General features: G+C 40.2%; 1 protein-coding gene across 1 annotated transcript in view; it reads left to right on the plus strand.

The window, feature by feature from the left end:
- Positions 1-719: 719 nt before the first annotated feature.
- The window catches only part of LOC132852816 (cysteine-rich motor neuron 1 protein-like), a 65,343-nt gene continuing 48,878 nt past the window's right edge, over positions 720-17,184 (plus strand). Inside the window, exon 1 of the mRNA XM_060880263.1 lies at positions 720-1,327. Within this exon, the coding sequence (XP_060736246.1) occupies positions 1,030-1,327 (298 nt within the window). The 5' untranslated portion in view covers positions 720-1,029. The remainder of the gene's footprint in view (positions 1,328-17,184) is intronic.

Below are 17,184 nucleotides of genomic sequence, written 5' to 3' on the forward strand. Positions count from 1 at the left end.
ACAGATTCATACAATTAAGTTTAGTGATTTTTTATTTTTTTTTTTCCATAGGTGCAGTAAAGTATGCACTTTTATGTACAGAGTATGTCTAAGAATTGCCCTTGCCTTTGTGGGTACTGTAATTGAGCTGAGTTTAGAAATGCACAGTTATGCCAGTGCAATATTAGCATAAGCAATTAACGCATGTGTTGGGGTTGTGTATAAGTGTTGGGGTTGTGCATAAGTGTTGGGGTTGTGTATAAGTGTTGGGGTTGTGCATAAGTGTTGGGGTTGTGTATAAGTGTTGGGGTTGTGCATAAGTGTTGGGGTTGTGCATAAGTGTTGGGGTTGTGTATAAGTGTTGGGGTTGTGTATTCTATCAGCAATTTGCCAAATATGCTTAATGCATGCTCACATAAAGTTTTTTATTACTAAATGGAGGGTAAGTACATAGACTATGCTTATTTGTAGCCTGTGGTTTTGGTTGGACAAAAATAAAAAAAATATTTTCAGTGGAATTGATGTAGTAGTTCACAGAGTATACAAATGAACGATGCTTCATTGCGCAATGCAATAAGTTTGCGCACCCACCTCTGGGTTGCTGGCGCAGAAACGCCCTCATCTCGCAGCTTGTTATTGATCACATCTCTTGTCAGTCACAGAGAAGGGCGGAGCTTACGGCCCCTATATCCCTTTAAGGTCAGCACGAGTTTCAGTTCGCATCCTCAGTATTGTGCAAGCAGAGACAGAGTGCGCTTCAGCATCATCCTTTTCCAGCTCGTATAGGTGGCCCACAGAAGTAGAACTTTAGAGGGAACGTTAGAAGAAAACTGACTTGATGCAAAGAGGATTTTAATTCGGAACGACACTCGGGAACACCTAGTACCCTGTTCCACCTAATCGTACTGTTTATTTGACTGTAGGAAGGCTGGGAAGTTCTGGGATTAGAGGTGGATGAATGGTTACTCCATTATCTAGTTGTACCTGAGAGTCTCGTGACTGATTTCAGGGTTCTTTGTCACAGCAGTGCACGCGTGCGCGCTTGTCAGTATGCGCAGTGACAGTCTGTTGGCCCTTTTGAACTTTTGCGTGTTGCTGCGTGCGTCCGCGGGTCAAGTGTGTGCGCCGTGCCCGAACCGCGCGTGCACACCGGTCCCCGCACAAGGCTGTGAGGAAGGGCGCGTGCTGGCGCGGGACCCGTGCGGTTGTTGTGATCAGTGCGCGCGACTCGACATGGAGTCGTGCGGCGGCGAGAACTGGCAACTAGGCTACTGCGCCCCGGGGCTCACGTGCACCGACCTGAACCACACCGGCGAAGTAACCAGTCCTCATATAGGGGTCTGCAAAGGTGAGTGTAAAAAAAAACAACAACACAAAAACAAAAATGAAATAGGAGTCTGTAATTCATTCATTTATTTATCACAATACGTTTATATTATAAAAAAGTAAAGAAGAAAGAAATGCTAGCAGTTTTATAATATTTATAAGGATGGTTTAACTCCGTCAGATCAAGTAACACCTCGCCTTTGACTGAAGTGTTGTGGGATGTGAAAAGGTATGATCAGCTTCACTTCCGGTCAAACGCACACCTGGAGCGAGCTTCTGAGGTAGCAGGGGTGTGAGAGTTTAGACAAATAGTGGATCTAAACTGTTTAATGTCGCCATGAGACCTGAACATTTTTATTATTTCTTTACTTAAATTGTTACATTTCTAGAGTAAAATATAAGAAATTCCTTATGTCTTTAAAATAACATATATTCACTGGAAAGATCTCCTCCTCTTAGAGGTAAAAATGGTTCAGTCTAGCTTTATATATATATATATATATATATATATATATATATATATATATATATATATATATATATATATAACAAGAACATATTAAAAAATAACCACAGAGGAGCAAAAACACGACCTTTGTTAAGTGTAAACAGGAGGTAAAGCTTTTTTTTTTTTTTTGAAACAACTTCATGTATAATTTTGAAATAAAAAAATCAAGGATTTGAGGAAATGCTTTGCTTCTAAAATTGATAAAAAGCTATTTATTTCATACTGGATAAGAATAAGAAGTAATCTTTATATCATTTCATTTCAAAATAAACGAACAACAAACACTGAAATCTGGTTGGTAAATAAATAAATAGTTTAATTGAAGCCATAAGGACAAAACCTGGTATATTGAACTTTTTTTTTTTTTTTTTTAAATCATAAATCTGTGATCTCGCTGTTGGAAACGTCTTATAATAATACACATTTTTATGGTACCTGTGAAAGAAGGCATCTAAATCCTAATTTAACCTTGGATAATAAAACTCCGCAACAATTCTAGCCTTGATTTTTTTTTTTTTTTTGCTTGATGGATTGCTCAGGATGCAACCAAACAGTCATGCAGAAGTGTGAACCTCCCAGAAAGTCCCGGGGCTAAATGACCGTTCCATGCCATCATTCTCATGGGTCTGGTTGGGTTCCATCTTCTTGTCCTCAGGGACAAGGTCTGTGATTAAAACATATTTACATCAAGCGGAAGGCTAAAGGATAATCCTGACTCGGCTTTGTTGTGACTTTGGCATATTAGCTGCTTTGATTTAGTTAATGACCTGAAGTGAGACAGGCAAAAGTAAAATAAAGTAATACGTTTAAAACAAAGCCACTTTTTTTTAATGTAGCTGTTAATTCACTCACAGGAAATAACCTTTAACGCCAGAATATATAGGTGGCATTAATTCTGTAAAATCTTAAAGTATGATGAGAGCTTGATGAGGTGTATAATCATTATCCCTTGTCTGATTGCAAGCAGCTGAAGCATAATCATACTAATGTATTATGCATGAAAAGATTCATTTTGCATTAATTATCTCACTTGAGCTGCTTGAATAAATAAAGTGATTTTCTGTTCTGTCGATGAATCATAGAAACTTCTAGAGATTTGGAGAGACCTGACTTTAGGGATTTATTCATGTGATTTATTCCAGTGTCCTTAATGCATTTTAAATGCATTTATTTAAGGTACATGTATTTTTCATGTTTGTTATCTGCTGTCACTCAAGTTACTCATTAGCATGAGTGCCTGGGCACTTGCATGGTGGCACAGTGTGTAGTGTTGCTGACTACAAAGTTCTGGTTCAATCCTAATCACAGAACGCACAGTTTTTGTACATGTGCCACTGTGCGTTACCTCTGAGTTTTTCAGTTTCCTCCCATGTTCCAAAAACATGCCATTAGGTGTATTTTCTAAAGCTGCCTTAACACTGTATGATACTGGAACCAATTTTGCTGTTACAAGCACAATACCACATAGTAAAGGATAATCTTTGGTTGGGAACCTGGTGTTTTTAGAATGTACAGTATGACAGTCACCGATGGCCAATTTGGTACAGTCAGTGATAGACAATTTGGTGCAGTAACGACAAAAGACAGCAGGCAATAAAGGTTAAAGTAGAAGCAGCCTTTATTGTCACATATACATTACAGCACCATGGAATTCACATATCCAAGAGTGTTAGAAAGTTAGGGTCAGAGACCAGGGTCAGTCATGATATAGCACCTTTGTAACAGTGAGGGTTAAGGGCCCTCAGTTCAGCAATGCTGGAGCCTCGAACCCCCAACCTTCTCATCAGTAATCCAGTTGAGCCACCACTAATGGTTTCAGACAGCTTTGCTTAAGATCTCAGTGTGTGACCGCTGCTATGACACTCGTCTAAAATGTACCAATAGGAGGATGGCATATGGTTACACAGAATTTAAGAAGCGGCTACAGACATGGTAGTGGTGAAAGTGAAACATAAACAAAAATGTATGGAATTTCAAATATGTTAAATTGTGGCAGTAGACAGAATGTCTCAATGTCTCATCATGCTTAAATCATGTCAGGACAAAAAGGAACACATTATGGAAACAATTACCTGCTCAACCTATGTGCCACGGGCATGTGCCATATGCAAGCTATAAGAACGATATTTATAACAGGGTTTGTCAGTCGTTCGACCGGTTGGTCTAAATGTGGTCCCAGAAATCAGTCCTAACCAACTATACTAAAAATATCGGAGCAGAGACAGTGTAGCCTACAGATTATATTTCAGAAACTTTTAAATGTTTTTTTTAATGTGCTCAGAATCAGCCTGTTATAGATTGTAAGTTATAGATGACATGCATTTATGTAAACGATTTAGCTCAAGGCATCTCATCAGGCCCGAGTGAACTAGAGAGGTCGGAAATGGAGGTTTTGACTAAAACATAATGTTCAAAGATGAATGGACAAAAGATGTGTCTATTCCCCACCAGTTTAAGTTTAAAACAGATGTGTCTTAGAGTAGATGTGTGCACTGGGACAAAGTTTGAGAGTGGGCAGTTTCAGTTTAATACAGTCACTCAGATATGAAGCATGTGGGACAAATAAAGGCCATGTTAAATAACAAGGAAACTTGGTATATATTTTGGGGAAGTTTTTTTGTAGAAAATATCACAGACAAGTACAATTAAAAAAAAAATAAATAAATCCTGAGGAGTGGGCAGGACTGGTCATTTTCTTTTTGTGCAGGCTTGAGAGGGATATTTTTTTTAAGTCTCGTAAAGCACACCTCTGTTTGAGAAGCTGTGATGCTAATCAAACATAGTACAGTAATACCTCGAGCTAATGGGATTTCAATTAATTTAAACGGGGAAAATTGTTTTGAGATACGAGCAATTTGAGATACGAGCAAGGTCACGGCACGAATTAAACTCGTATCTCAAATTGCTCGTATCTCAAAACAATTTTCCCCGTTTAAATTAATTGAAATCCCATTAGCTTGCAGCTCGCAAAATTCCACTCCAGTTGTTTTGTTTGTGTTTTGAATATGAAAAATGTACAGTACCTGTATTTTATAAATGATTGATCAAATATTGTATAAAAACATACAGTAATAAAAGAGAATGTTAAAAAAAAATAAACTGGTTTTACTTTACGGAAGATGCGCACGGAGGTTGAGGGAGGAGTAAACAGGCGGAGGAGTTAGGAGGAATTACACTTTCACTTTCGTTCACTTACTCGCTACTGTACACTCTTAATGCTACTTTACACTCTTAAATTACACTCTTAATTTACACTTAAATGGAACTTAACTAAACTTCACTAAAATTAACGAACTTAACTGAAATTCTCTTAACTTAACTGAAGTTAATTGCTACAATTTCTGTTTTCTTTACATTCATTTTGCTTAATTTTCTTCATCGCTTTTCTCTTCACTTGTTTTTGCCTTTTTAGTCACTCTTTCCTCACTAACATCTGCCGGTCGTTTTAATAAAAACCTGTCCGGTTGTCATATCAGATGCGGTGTAGTCGCACAAGTTCAAATTTTTTAACGGATCCGAAAATTACGGATCCGCAGATGGTCGGCACCTCACGCAGCGCCTTTGCGACTCTCCATAGGAAATGAACGACTTCCTGTTTATCTGCCGTCGTTTGTCGTGTGCAGTGGGAAGGCAGCTTTAACCGAGTGAGACGCGGGAAGCTGAGGCGGGAGAAACAGAGCACACGTGGTTGTTGGGGATCTTTGTTTCGGCAGCGGCGACTCGGATGCTCGTATCTCAAAAATTTGCTCGTATCTCAAGCCAAAAATATGGTCGAATCACAGCTCGTATCTCAAAAAATTGAGATCGTATGTCAAAGCACTCGTATCTTGAGGCATCACTGTAATGTGAAACTCCAGCTCTAAACATTTTGATTACAATTTGATTTGTCCGAATTAATGGGCATAAATTAATCCTTAAATGGTAACTGTTATAATCGTTTCATGTTTGTTTCTGGCCATTTGTAGGCAAGCAGTTTCTTAGTCACTGGGCAATGCACCACATTTTAGTTATTTCCTCCTCTTATAAAAAATTACATACGTTTTTTTTTTTTTGTCAAGAATCTCAAACTAAAGCTTTGACTCACACTTAAGCACTTAGCATACCTTCCTTTCACCTATTTCTGTGAGTTAGGAAACATTAAAGGGTTCATTTCTGCTGGTAATTAGAAGTGCCTGGCCAGTCCACTTTAAACTAGCATTATCTACCATTTCAAATGCTTCCTCTATGGTAATGTTATCAGCCAAAGCCTGGCCTCTGGGGCCATTCATCTCAGGACTTGGATGCCAAGACATGAAGTCTCCAAGACCCACTGGGTAGAAGTGCACTTTTCATTCTAAATTAAGACTTTGTTTTCCCCACATACCCTAACATTTAACAGTTGTTGATGGTTGGCGTCTGAAGGGAATCTCTATGATTAGATTTCTGCCCCTATACTGAGTGCAGTATAAATGACCAAAAACTATATTTATGATGCCCATAATTTTAATCAATAGCTAATATTTCCATTCCAAATTGTAATTTATATAAAGAAAAGCTAACAGCGCTAGCCAGTTTCTAACAGCCCCTGCTTTGTGTCATACCCGCATTAAGTGTACAAATATGAAAATGCCCTCGCGTGAAAGGTCCGGATGGAAAAGTGTTGGCGGCACGGATCATTTTAAGGTGACAGGAAGAAAGAGTGAAAGTTCTGGGGAGGCCAGATGAGGGTTAAGTTGAAAAGCCTGCTTATTCTCAGCCTGCTAACCTGTCTGTCTGAACGAGCTGCAGTCTCCTGTTCAACATACACACATTAATCCACAGGTTAGTTTCAAAGCCAGATGTGTAAATTTCTGTCCCAAAGGCCTGGCTGTGTATCGCTTTCAGTCCATGAATAGGTTTCTTTAGCACCGTTTTTCAGTTTTTATTTTTTCCATGTTTAGTGAGGGCAAAACTTCAGGGCCCAAGTCCATGATTTAAACTTTTTTTACTCTAGGAAATTCTTTCATAAACACTTTAAAGGGTTTAAAAAAGGTCTGATGTTTACCCAAGCTCTAAACTAATTAATTCTGTACAAGGTTTACTTACCTAAGCGGAAGGTGGATGTCTTGTGTATGTTTTCTGAAGATAAACTTGTGGATGATTTATATATTTCATAACAACTACCTTATTTATAAAAGTCAACTAAGAAGTGGGTGAAAAATTTTATATTTGATTAATCGACCTCACACATTACGTAGTGTGAAAAAAGCAGATTACATTTCTCAGGATAAAGTTGAGGGGGGCACGGTGGCTTAGTGGTTAGCACGTTCGCCTCACACCTCCAGGGTTGGGGGTTCGATTCCCGCCTCCGCCTTGTGTGTGTGGAGTTTGCATGTTCTCCCCGTGCCTCGGGGGTTTCCTCCGGGTACTCCGGTTTCCTCCCCCGGTCCAAAGACATGCATGGTAGGTTGATTGGCATCTCTGGAAAATTGTCCGTAGTGTGTGATTGTGTGAGTGAATGAGAGTGTGTGTGTGCCCTGTGATGGGTTGGCACTCCGTCCAGGGTGTATCCTGCCTTGATGCCCAATGACGCCTGAGGTAGGCACAAGCTCCCTGTGACCCGAGGTAGTTCGGATAAGCGGTAGAAAATGAATGAATGAATGAAACGATAAAGTTGAAATCTTTCTTAAGTGTTTAGAATTGAATTGACATTTCTTTACAGATATCCAGGGGAAAAAACTGATAATGTTACCTAATGGTGACAACAGTTACACTGACCTATAGTAGTTAGTTTAGGGATATAAAATAAAAATAATTTTAAAGTTGTTCGGTTTTATTCATAGTATGTTACCATTTTAAATGTTACAGATAAAAAAGTATTTTCTATGCTTCTGTAAAGCTGCTTCAAGACAATGTCAATTGTTAATAGCGCTATACAAATCAATGGAATTGAATTGACTAGCAATATAGATTCTGAACAGATGAGAATTTGATTCATTTATTCTTATCTTAAAATTTATTTTTAATACTCCAGTTTTAAACAAACAAAATAAGCCATGCTGTCAGTTTGCTAATCAACCTAGAAAGTTTAAATGGAATTATAAATATACAAAAGCCCACAAATGTGATTGGATCAGCCACAACAGAGGATCGGCTACATAACCCAGGCTTTTTTGTGCTTAGGGAACTAGTCTCTAAACTCCACCTGGTGTAAATCTGGACCATGGCCACCAGTTGAGGACTCATGGTTTGGACCATGTTAAGTTTTTAAAGCCTGTCCCCTGTTGTGCTGTATTTCAAAATATCACAACAAGTACGTTGCTTTGCGTGTTATAATGCTTGATAAGAGTTTTGTCATGGAGTGTGTGATTTCACACAGCTTTGGGGAAGAGTCGATTTGCCTTATTGTCTAAAAATTGCAGCAAAAAACGGATAGAGAAGGACATAGATTGAACGGTTAGAGAGGGAGAAAGGAAAAGAAGGCATGATGAATAAAGAGAGTGGAAATAGTAAAGCAAAAGTCCCTCATAAATTGAAAGGACTTAGACGAGACTGCGGTAGATAAGCCACAGTGTTCATGAGGGAGCTCTTGCTTTAAATAGTGAAGAAGAGAATATAAATCTCACAAGCATCTAGTCACTGCATAAACAATTTGTACTAAGTTCCTTCTATGTAAAATATTTAATACAATCTGTGGCGATACCTTCGTCTCAGATACTTCAGAGGTCTAGCGTGGAAGAAGAACAGTGCCTTCTATCAAGTGGGTGTAACCTTGTGAGTAAGGAGTGCGTCTGTGAATCCAAACACTTTTGCCCCATCTCCTTTCTCTACTACAAATCCAGAGGTTTGATGTCACCCAGGGCATGAAGATGGGTGAGAATTAATTGTTTATTTAGTGAACAGTTCGATGTTATTGGCTGAAATGAAGTCATTTATGGTCTGGGGTGGGGAAAGTTTCACATCATTGCTCACAGCAGGGACATGTAGTTCTGCTAGAAAACATGGTTTAATTCCAACACTAATCACACCAGATGTGCTTAATCAAGGTGTTTAGGAGGCTTTTGAATATCAGGGTCAGATGTGTTGGATTAGACTTGGAAATAGATTGCAATATAGTTGATTTCCTACAGCAAGGTTTGGCATCTCTGACCTACAAATTATGTGAGAGCTCTTGTGAATGTGCTCTTTCTATTTCTCTCTCTCTCACACACTCTTCTGCTCTTTTTAATCAGAGAGTATGGTGGGATTTGAGATGACCTGCATATAACACAAAGGTAACATCATTGCGTATAATGTGTAATGTCATATTTCTCAGAAGCCATTATAAAAGGCACATGGACACAAACACAGGGAGAAGTTTTTGGGTCCCTCAAACCCAGCTTGCATATTGTTTTACTGTAACCTGACCACCATAGGCTGTGAGTGTGCACCCAAGATCTGCCACTCACACTTCATCTATTGCCAACCACAGCCAGTGCCAACTAGCCACAGGTAGTTTTATTATTGATCTTAAAATAAGCTACATGGAAACCCTTTTCTGGTCTGAAGTTACCTGGCAGTGAAGTAAAGATTATGAAATGAAAATATATCCATGAGGGGAGCACGGTGGCTTAGTGGTTAGCACGTTCACCTCACACCTCTAGGGATGGGGGTTCGAATCCCGCCTCCGCCTTGTGTGTGTGGAGTTTGCATGTTCTCCCCGTGCCTCTGGGGTTTCCTCCGGGTACTCCGGTTTCCTCCCCCGGTCCAAAGACATGCATGGTAGGTTGATTGGCATCTCTGGAAAATTGTCCATTGGCACTCCGTCCAGGGTGTATCCTGCCTTGATGCCCAATGACGCCTGAGATCGGCACAGGCTCCCTGTGACCCGAGGTAGTTCGGATAAGCGGTAGAAAATGAATGAATGAATGAATGAATGAATGAATGAAAATATATCCATTACAGGACACATTTATCATGTATAACATGATATCTAGCTAGCTAGATATTGGGGCCAAGTTGAAAATTTAGTTGGCTTAGTTCAGGTTATAATTAACAACCCTGATTAGGGGACACTTATTAAGCAGGCTAAGAAAATATAACTGGTCTATATGTTGATAACGTTTCAGTCATCTTTCTGTTCGCAATTTTTTTTCTTTTTAAATCTTCCTGGTGTTTAATTACGTAGTCTGGTGTAGACTGAAGGGTAACACATGAAGCCAAAATAAATCGATCTCGCAGATTGTGTGTGCCCGTGTGCCAGCGTTCAGCCAGGCTTTACGATGCAGTGCAACCAATGAAACAGAAAACTTACAAACATGAAGAATTATTCCAATCTGTACAGGGCCTGAGAGCCAAATGTGTGTGTATTGGCAGGATTCTGGGCATGTGGTCAGGAAGCAGCGAGTGATTGAATGTTGAGGATGATGAGGTGATGAAGGCTCAAGCCATGGGTTTAAACATAGTCAAATCCCTTTCCTCTGTAATATTTCTGAAAGGAAACTATGCTTGAAAAGTGGAAACAGTTCTATGACATACTGTAGCCGGACTAAGCCGCACAACGTTCATTATGAATAGCTTAGTATATGCTCTTACCGTAAATCGATGTCCGTGCATAATGTGGATCAGAGACAAAGCTGTAGCTAATTTCTTTCTAACCCAAACTGTATATTCATGCAGCCTATCAGCGAGTCATGTCAGGATATGTCAAGTCCCCTATCAATCAATCAATCAATCAAATTTTATTTATAGAGCACCTTACAACAGCCAAAAGGAGCACAAGGTGCTTTCCAGTGAAACAACAATAAAAAATAAAATCAATAAGAACACAATGAACATAAAATAGCAGTTGAAACAGGGTCTACATGTTAAAAGCTTGTATGAATAAATGAGTTTTCAACTGCGATTTAAAAACACTCAGTACAGTGATGGATCGTAAGTGTGCTGGAAGTGTGTTTCACAGCTTTGGACCCTTGATGGCAAATGACCGGCCTCCAAACTTCTCATATTTGTATTTGGGAGTGACCAGAGAGGTATGTCCAGAGGAGCGGAGAGATCTGGCTGGTTGGTAGACCTTTATTAATTCTGTGAGGTAGGCTGGGGCCAGACCATTGATGGCCTTAAATACAAAGAGAAGGATCTTATACTCCAACCTAAACCGCACCGGAAGCCAGTGAAGCGAGTGGAGGACAGGGGTGAAGTGTGAGCGTTTGGAGGTGTTGGAGAGAAGACGTGCTGCCGCGTTTTGAGAAGTGATTGGTTAAGTCCAGTGTAGAGAGCATTACAGTAGTCAATCCTTGAACTGATGAAGGCATGTATAGCTTTTTCAAGGTCAGCTTGAGACAAAAATGATTTTACCTTGCTGAGTAGTCTTAGCTGGTAAAAGCTCGCCTTCACTACTGCACTGATCTGCTTATCGAAGTGCATACTCTTGTCAAAGATAGATTTAATCTCCATTAGCCTGATATTTTTCAGACCGCTTTGTTGATCAAACATCATCAGCAGTATCTAATCTGTCATCCTAGTTTCCTCGTGTCCTTTTTATTATCCCATTGATGAGACTTTGTTATGACACATTTCTCATCCCTATTGGTTTCATTGTCAAGCGGTTAACAGGCATAGGGTTTTTAGTTCTTACATCTAAAACGGACTAAAGAAAAAAAGAAAGCATTGTTTTTTTGCATTTAATAGCAGGTTAACATCGTTTCTGCTTTTTTGGCTTAAATTTAATTAATTTTTGCTCAAGCAAATTAAAATGGCATTGGTGGGAGGGGGTCACAGTGGCTTGGTGTTCAACGTGCCTGCCTCACACCTTTAGGCTTGGGGGTTCAACTCAATAAACTGCTCATTTCACTTCAGATCTTTTTTCTTTCTCTCTTTTTGACGCGTGAGTCGGATCATTATCCTGTTTGACCAATGACCTTGGTATAGCTGTAGGATTTTCTCCAGAATTCCTTGATGGTTTTCAGACGTCATCATACACTGCACAGTTCCAAGGTCGCCAGTGCCAGAGGCAGCAAAGCAACTCCAGAACACCAGCAAGCGTCCTCCATGTTTCACAGTAGGGATGGTGTTTTTCTTTTTCTTAGAAAACTTCATTTTTCCTTCTGTAAACATAGAGCCGTTGTGATTGACTAAAAAGCTCAACAAAACTTTCAACAAAAATGACTGGAGCTTTTCAAAATGCATTTAGACAAATACCAGACAGGGTTTTTTTTTTTTTTTTTTGTATTTCTCTGTAAGAAGTGAGATCCTCCTGATTTTTATAAACAGAGCTCATTTTCTTTATTCAAAACTGTTGTACGTTGAGCATAAGGGTCAGTTCAGTCTTGAAGTTTTCCTGGGGTCTTTTTGCCACTATTTCAACAATCTTTCTCTTCAGTCTTAGGTCATTTTTCCTCTTGCAGCCATCTCCAGGAATGTTGGCTACAGTCCTACAAGCTTTAGAATTCTTGATAATGTTGGCAACAGTGAACACAGGAATATCAATACGTCCTGATATGGTTTTGTAGCCTTTGTTTTCTTGGCTATTCAATTTTTTTTTAACCTCATCAGATTCTCAGACTTTTCTCGTCTTTCTCATGTGTGGTGTGATCGACACTGACACAAAACAGCAGTAGGATTGCTTATCTACATTAGAGTTTGCACAGAATAGTGTGTAAAAACATGGATTAAGTGCCGGTTCTGTGGGCGGAAACACCTTGTGGACGAAAGAGGTTAGAGGAAAACGCAGAGAAGGTTTTCGAGCTGCCAGGAATGATGCAGTAAGTCAAATGATCACACTTTACAACTGTTGTGAGCAGAAAAGCACGACGAGAACGACGAACGAAGAGAACGACGAACTTTTATTGTCATTTCAAGCATATACAGTATAGCTGTTACGCAGTACACGGTAAAATGAAACAACATTTCTCAAGGACCATGGTGCTACATTAAACAACGTAGAGCTACATAATAATCTCACAGAGCTACAGACTTAAAGTAAGTTGTCCTAGCCACAGTAAGTGTATCGTGTTCAATCTAGAGCAGTGTTACTGATTGCGCGGCTCACGAGCCTCCTGCGGCTCGCCAAGCTTTAATACGCGGCTCGCATGGCAGTAAATAATACGATGATATGATCATGTGGTTAAAATTTATTTTTCATTTAAATAACATTAAAAACAATCAGGGAAGCATAGAAAAACGAATGTGCTCTATTACAAATAATAATATATATTTATTATATATTATCTGACTCGTCACTGACTCACTGCGTTCTGCGCAATAGCCAGTTTTTGGCGGCCTGCCAGAAGCTAGTTTGTGTTTCATGCTAGTTAACAACTTGTGTTTACTGTACACACGGACTAAAATATGGATCGATTTCTTATCAAACAATCCCGCGCACAAAATGAACAGCAACAAAGCAATGTGACAGTGACAAAAGAGGTAACTGATGGGGAGCATGCATCATCCGCAACTCGAGTAATTATTCATTCATTCATTCATTCATTTTCTACCGCTTTATCCGAACTACCTCGGGTCATGGGGAGAACATGCAAACTCCACACACACAAGGTGGAGGCGGGAATCGAACCCCCAACCCTGGAGGTGTGAGGCGAACGTGCTAACCACTACGCCACCGTGCCCCCCTCGAGTAATTATTGTATTGCAATATTCATTCATTCATTCATCTTCTACCGCTTATCCGAACTACCTCGGGTCACGGGGAGCCTGTGCCTATCTCAGGCGTCATCGGGCATCAAGGCAGGATACACCCTGGACGGAGTGCCAACCCATCGCAGGGCACACACACACACACACTCTCATTCACTCACGCACTCACACACACACTACAGACAATTTTCCATAGATGCCAATCAACCTACCATGCATGTCTTTGGACCGGGGGAGGAAACCGGAGTACCCGGAGGAAACCCCCGAGGCACGGGGAGAACATGCAAACTCCACACACACAAGGCGGAGGCGGGAATCGAACCCCCAACCCTGGAGGTGTGAGGCGAACGTGCTAACCACTAAGCCACCGTGCCCCCCTATTGCAATATTGTACATTGTATTTAAGCAGATAAGCTATTTAAGACTGAATAACTTGGCATACTTTGCGGTGAAAGTGGCTCTCCTATTGACTTTGTCCTATCAGTGTGGCTCACATGAAAAAAATAGTGAGGACCACTGATCTAGAGCAAACAGGACCGATACACGCAGGAATTCACAGGAATCAAATTTCCACAATAGATGGTATAAAGTGTGAACATTTTATAGTTGTCTTGTAATGACAATGCAAGAAAGAAAAAAGTTTTCTAAATACACTTATCCTCCGTTTATCTTCTTGTTAGGTGTTTAGGTGTCATACTACACTGATTTAAATCATTCTTGCAGAGACAAATACACAGCTCTTGGTCTTACTAAGACTAATTAAAGTTACAGAGTTTGGTCTCTCCTTTATTGTGTCTGAAGGAATTAAAATGGATTGTGTAGTAACACTGTTTGGTTCCAGATGAGTAAAGAAGCCAGCAATGGGTGGAAACATGTTTATCTTTCAATTAGAAGAGCGATGCTGAAGTTGCATGTGCTTTTTTTCCTTTATACACACGTAATGAACAACAGCCATGCATAAAAACGTGCCAGTCCTGGGGTACAATTGTATTTGGCTTTGTGTCAAAAAGAGTTGGTTTTTAATGGTAGCTGGCTTTGGCTCTGACTCAGCTTTCTGGAACAAAAAGTGAATGTTTTGTATTATTGCAGAATTCCTTAAGCCTTGTCTATTGGCATCCTTTTCCCAGGCCCCTTGCTCTTGCAGAGACTATTTTAGTGGGTGTAACGCTTCTAATCATTCATGTTAATGAACCACGGCCATGATTGGCTGACAAATACGCCTCTGTCTTCCAGCACGCCCTTGTAAATGGAACAAACTCACCCAGTGGGCTATACTTGTTGGCTCAGTCACAAGGGATCATTGTAAATAATTGCTTATTTAGACTGGATGCCTGATGCTAATCAAATTAACTTATTAAAATTTGTATTTTCTTTTGGATTCTAGTTGGATGGAGTTGTATCCTATGAAAACAATACCAATATTGTTCCTCAAATCTAACCACCAGGTTTTAAATATTAAATTAGCATGTTTCACATCATTGCATTTTACATCAGGTTCAGGAAAAAGAAACAAGTGACGGCGAGTACTTTTTTTGACCAAACCCCCACCGGCCAAAAACCCCACCCCATGTTGGCTCGTGTTGCATAAAAATGCACTCTTTATTATTGATGCTTAATATAAATAATGACAAGAAGTGTAATAAATAATAAGCAAGACTCATACTAACGATTACAAAAGACCAGGCAACATTTCACCTTGCGGTTTATGTGATCCTCTACCCAATGCCCCTTCAGATCCATGTACTTGGCTCACGGTTCAATTCCATTCAATTTATCAGTATAACAATTTACATTTGTCTCAAAGCAGCTTTACAGAAGTATAGAAACAGAAAGCCGGAGGCGACGGCAACAAGGGATAACTACCTGAGATGATGTGAGAAAGAAACCTTGAGAGGAACCAGTCTCAGAAGGGTGACACTGGACAGTAAATAATGTAAATGTAAATAATTTTTACAATACCTTGTAGTTTAGTGAAATTTAGCAATTTCCGGGTTCACCACAGACCCAACACTAATTCTTTCCTGACGAAGTCCTCCAATGTTCACTGATGAAGACCTGTGCATAAAGGATAAATAAATTCACTGCATAAATTCACTGTCTTGTCTGTCTTGTCCTCTGTCTTGTCTGTCTTGTCCTGCACTGTCTTGTCTGTCTTGTCCTGCACTGTCTTGTCTGTCTTGTCCTGCACTGTCTTGTCTGTCTTGTCCTGCACGGTCTTGTCTGTCTTGTCCTGCACTGTTTGCACCAGGTTGCACAGTTGCACTTTAGGTGGCTTTAGGACTACTTCCTAAGTCCTTAGCTCTGTCTTTGTTTTATGTAGCACCAGGGTCCTGGAGAAATGTCTCATTTCACTGTGTACTGCAGCAGCTATATACGGTTGAAATGACAATAAAAGCTTCTTGACTTGACTTGACTTGACTAAAGGAGTAGAACCCAGTGTGGTCTTCTGCTGTTGCCCATGTTTCAGCATGTTGTGCATTCTGAGATGCTTTTCTGTTCAAATGGATGTAAAAAAAAAAAAAAAGACTATTAGCGTTACCACAGCTTGAACCGGTCTGGCTATTCTCCACTGACCTTTCTCAAGAGACTGCACCAGTCTAGCATTTAGCATCCTAAGAAACATTTATCTATAGTCTAATGTTGAATTCGATTCAATTCACCTTTATCTGTATAGCACTTTTAACAGCGGCCACTTTCTCAAAGCAGATTTACAGAAATACAAAAACTTTAGATACATTCATTCATCTTCTACCGCTTATCCGAACTACCTCAGGTCACGGGGAGCCTGTGCCTATCTCAGGCGTCATCGGGCATCAAGGCAGGATACACCCTGGACAGAGTGCCATCCCATCGCAGGGCACACACACACACACACACACACACACTCATACAATCATACAATCACACACTAGGGACAATTTTCCAGAGATGCCAATCAACCTTCCATGCATGTCTTTGGACCGGGGGAGGAAACCGGAGTACCCGGAGGAAACCCCCGAGGCACGGAGAGAACATGCAAACTCCACACACACAAGGCGGAGGCGGGAATCGAACCCCGACCCTGGAGGTGTGAGGCGAACATGCTAACCACTAAGCCACCGTGCCCCCATTTTAGATACAAAGTCATTAAATTTGTATTTATCGCTAATGACAATCTGAGTCAAACGTGGCAATGAAAAACTCCCTGAGGTGATATGAGGAAGAACCCTTGAGAGGAGCCAGATTCAAAAGGGAAGCCATCTTAATCTGGCAGCTCACAATAACTGCACTGTAACTATGGAGAACAACATAAAAGTAGAAATATGGCCTTGGTACAGCAGAATGACCGACAGTAGCTGTAACTCAACACAGGAGAAGAGAAGCATAATCCAACACTTTCATCTCTATGTCTAGAAGCTTTATTTCTATTGAATTTCTCTGGTTTAGTCTGGATTTTTGGCATGTTCAGCTTTTTTCTTATACAATAGTGACAGTATAATGTGATGCCATGGTGTGAAGTGAAACTGCCAGTTGGATTTCTTCAGCCTCAGCCCACCTGTAAATATTCCTTTCCCTTTCCCTCATTCTCATTTACGCTCTTCTTTAGTTCTGCATGATTGGCGTCTCTTTGTGCTGTGGCTGTTGTGCTCTCCAGACGACTGCTGGCTGGCAAAAGCACAATGTGGTCTTCACTGAGTTTATGTGTTGTCTGCTGAAGCGCAGGTCACAGTATGTCTGTGGAATTGTTTGTATGGTGTACTAACTGTTCCCCTCCTTTCACCATCATTCTCTAACTTGTTCTC

This window comes from Tachysurus vachellii, chromosome 10 (assembly GCF_030014155.1).
Source record: "Tachysurus vachellii isolate PV-2020 chromosome 10, HZAU_Pvac_v1, whole genome shotgun sequence".
Classification (NCBI taxonomy): Eukaryota; Metazoa; Chordata; class Actinopteri; order Siluriformes; family Bagridae; genus Tachysurus; species Tachysurus vachellii.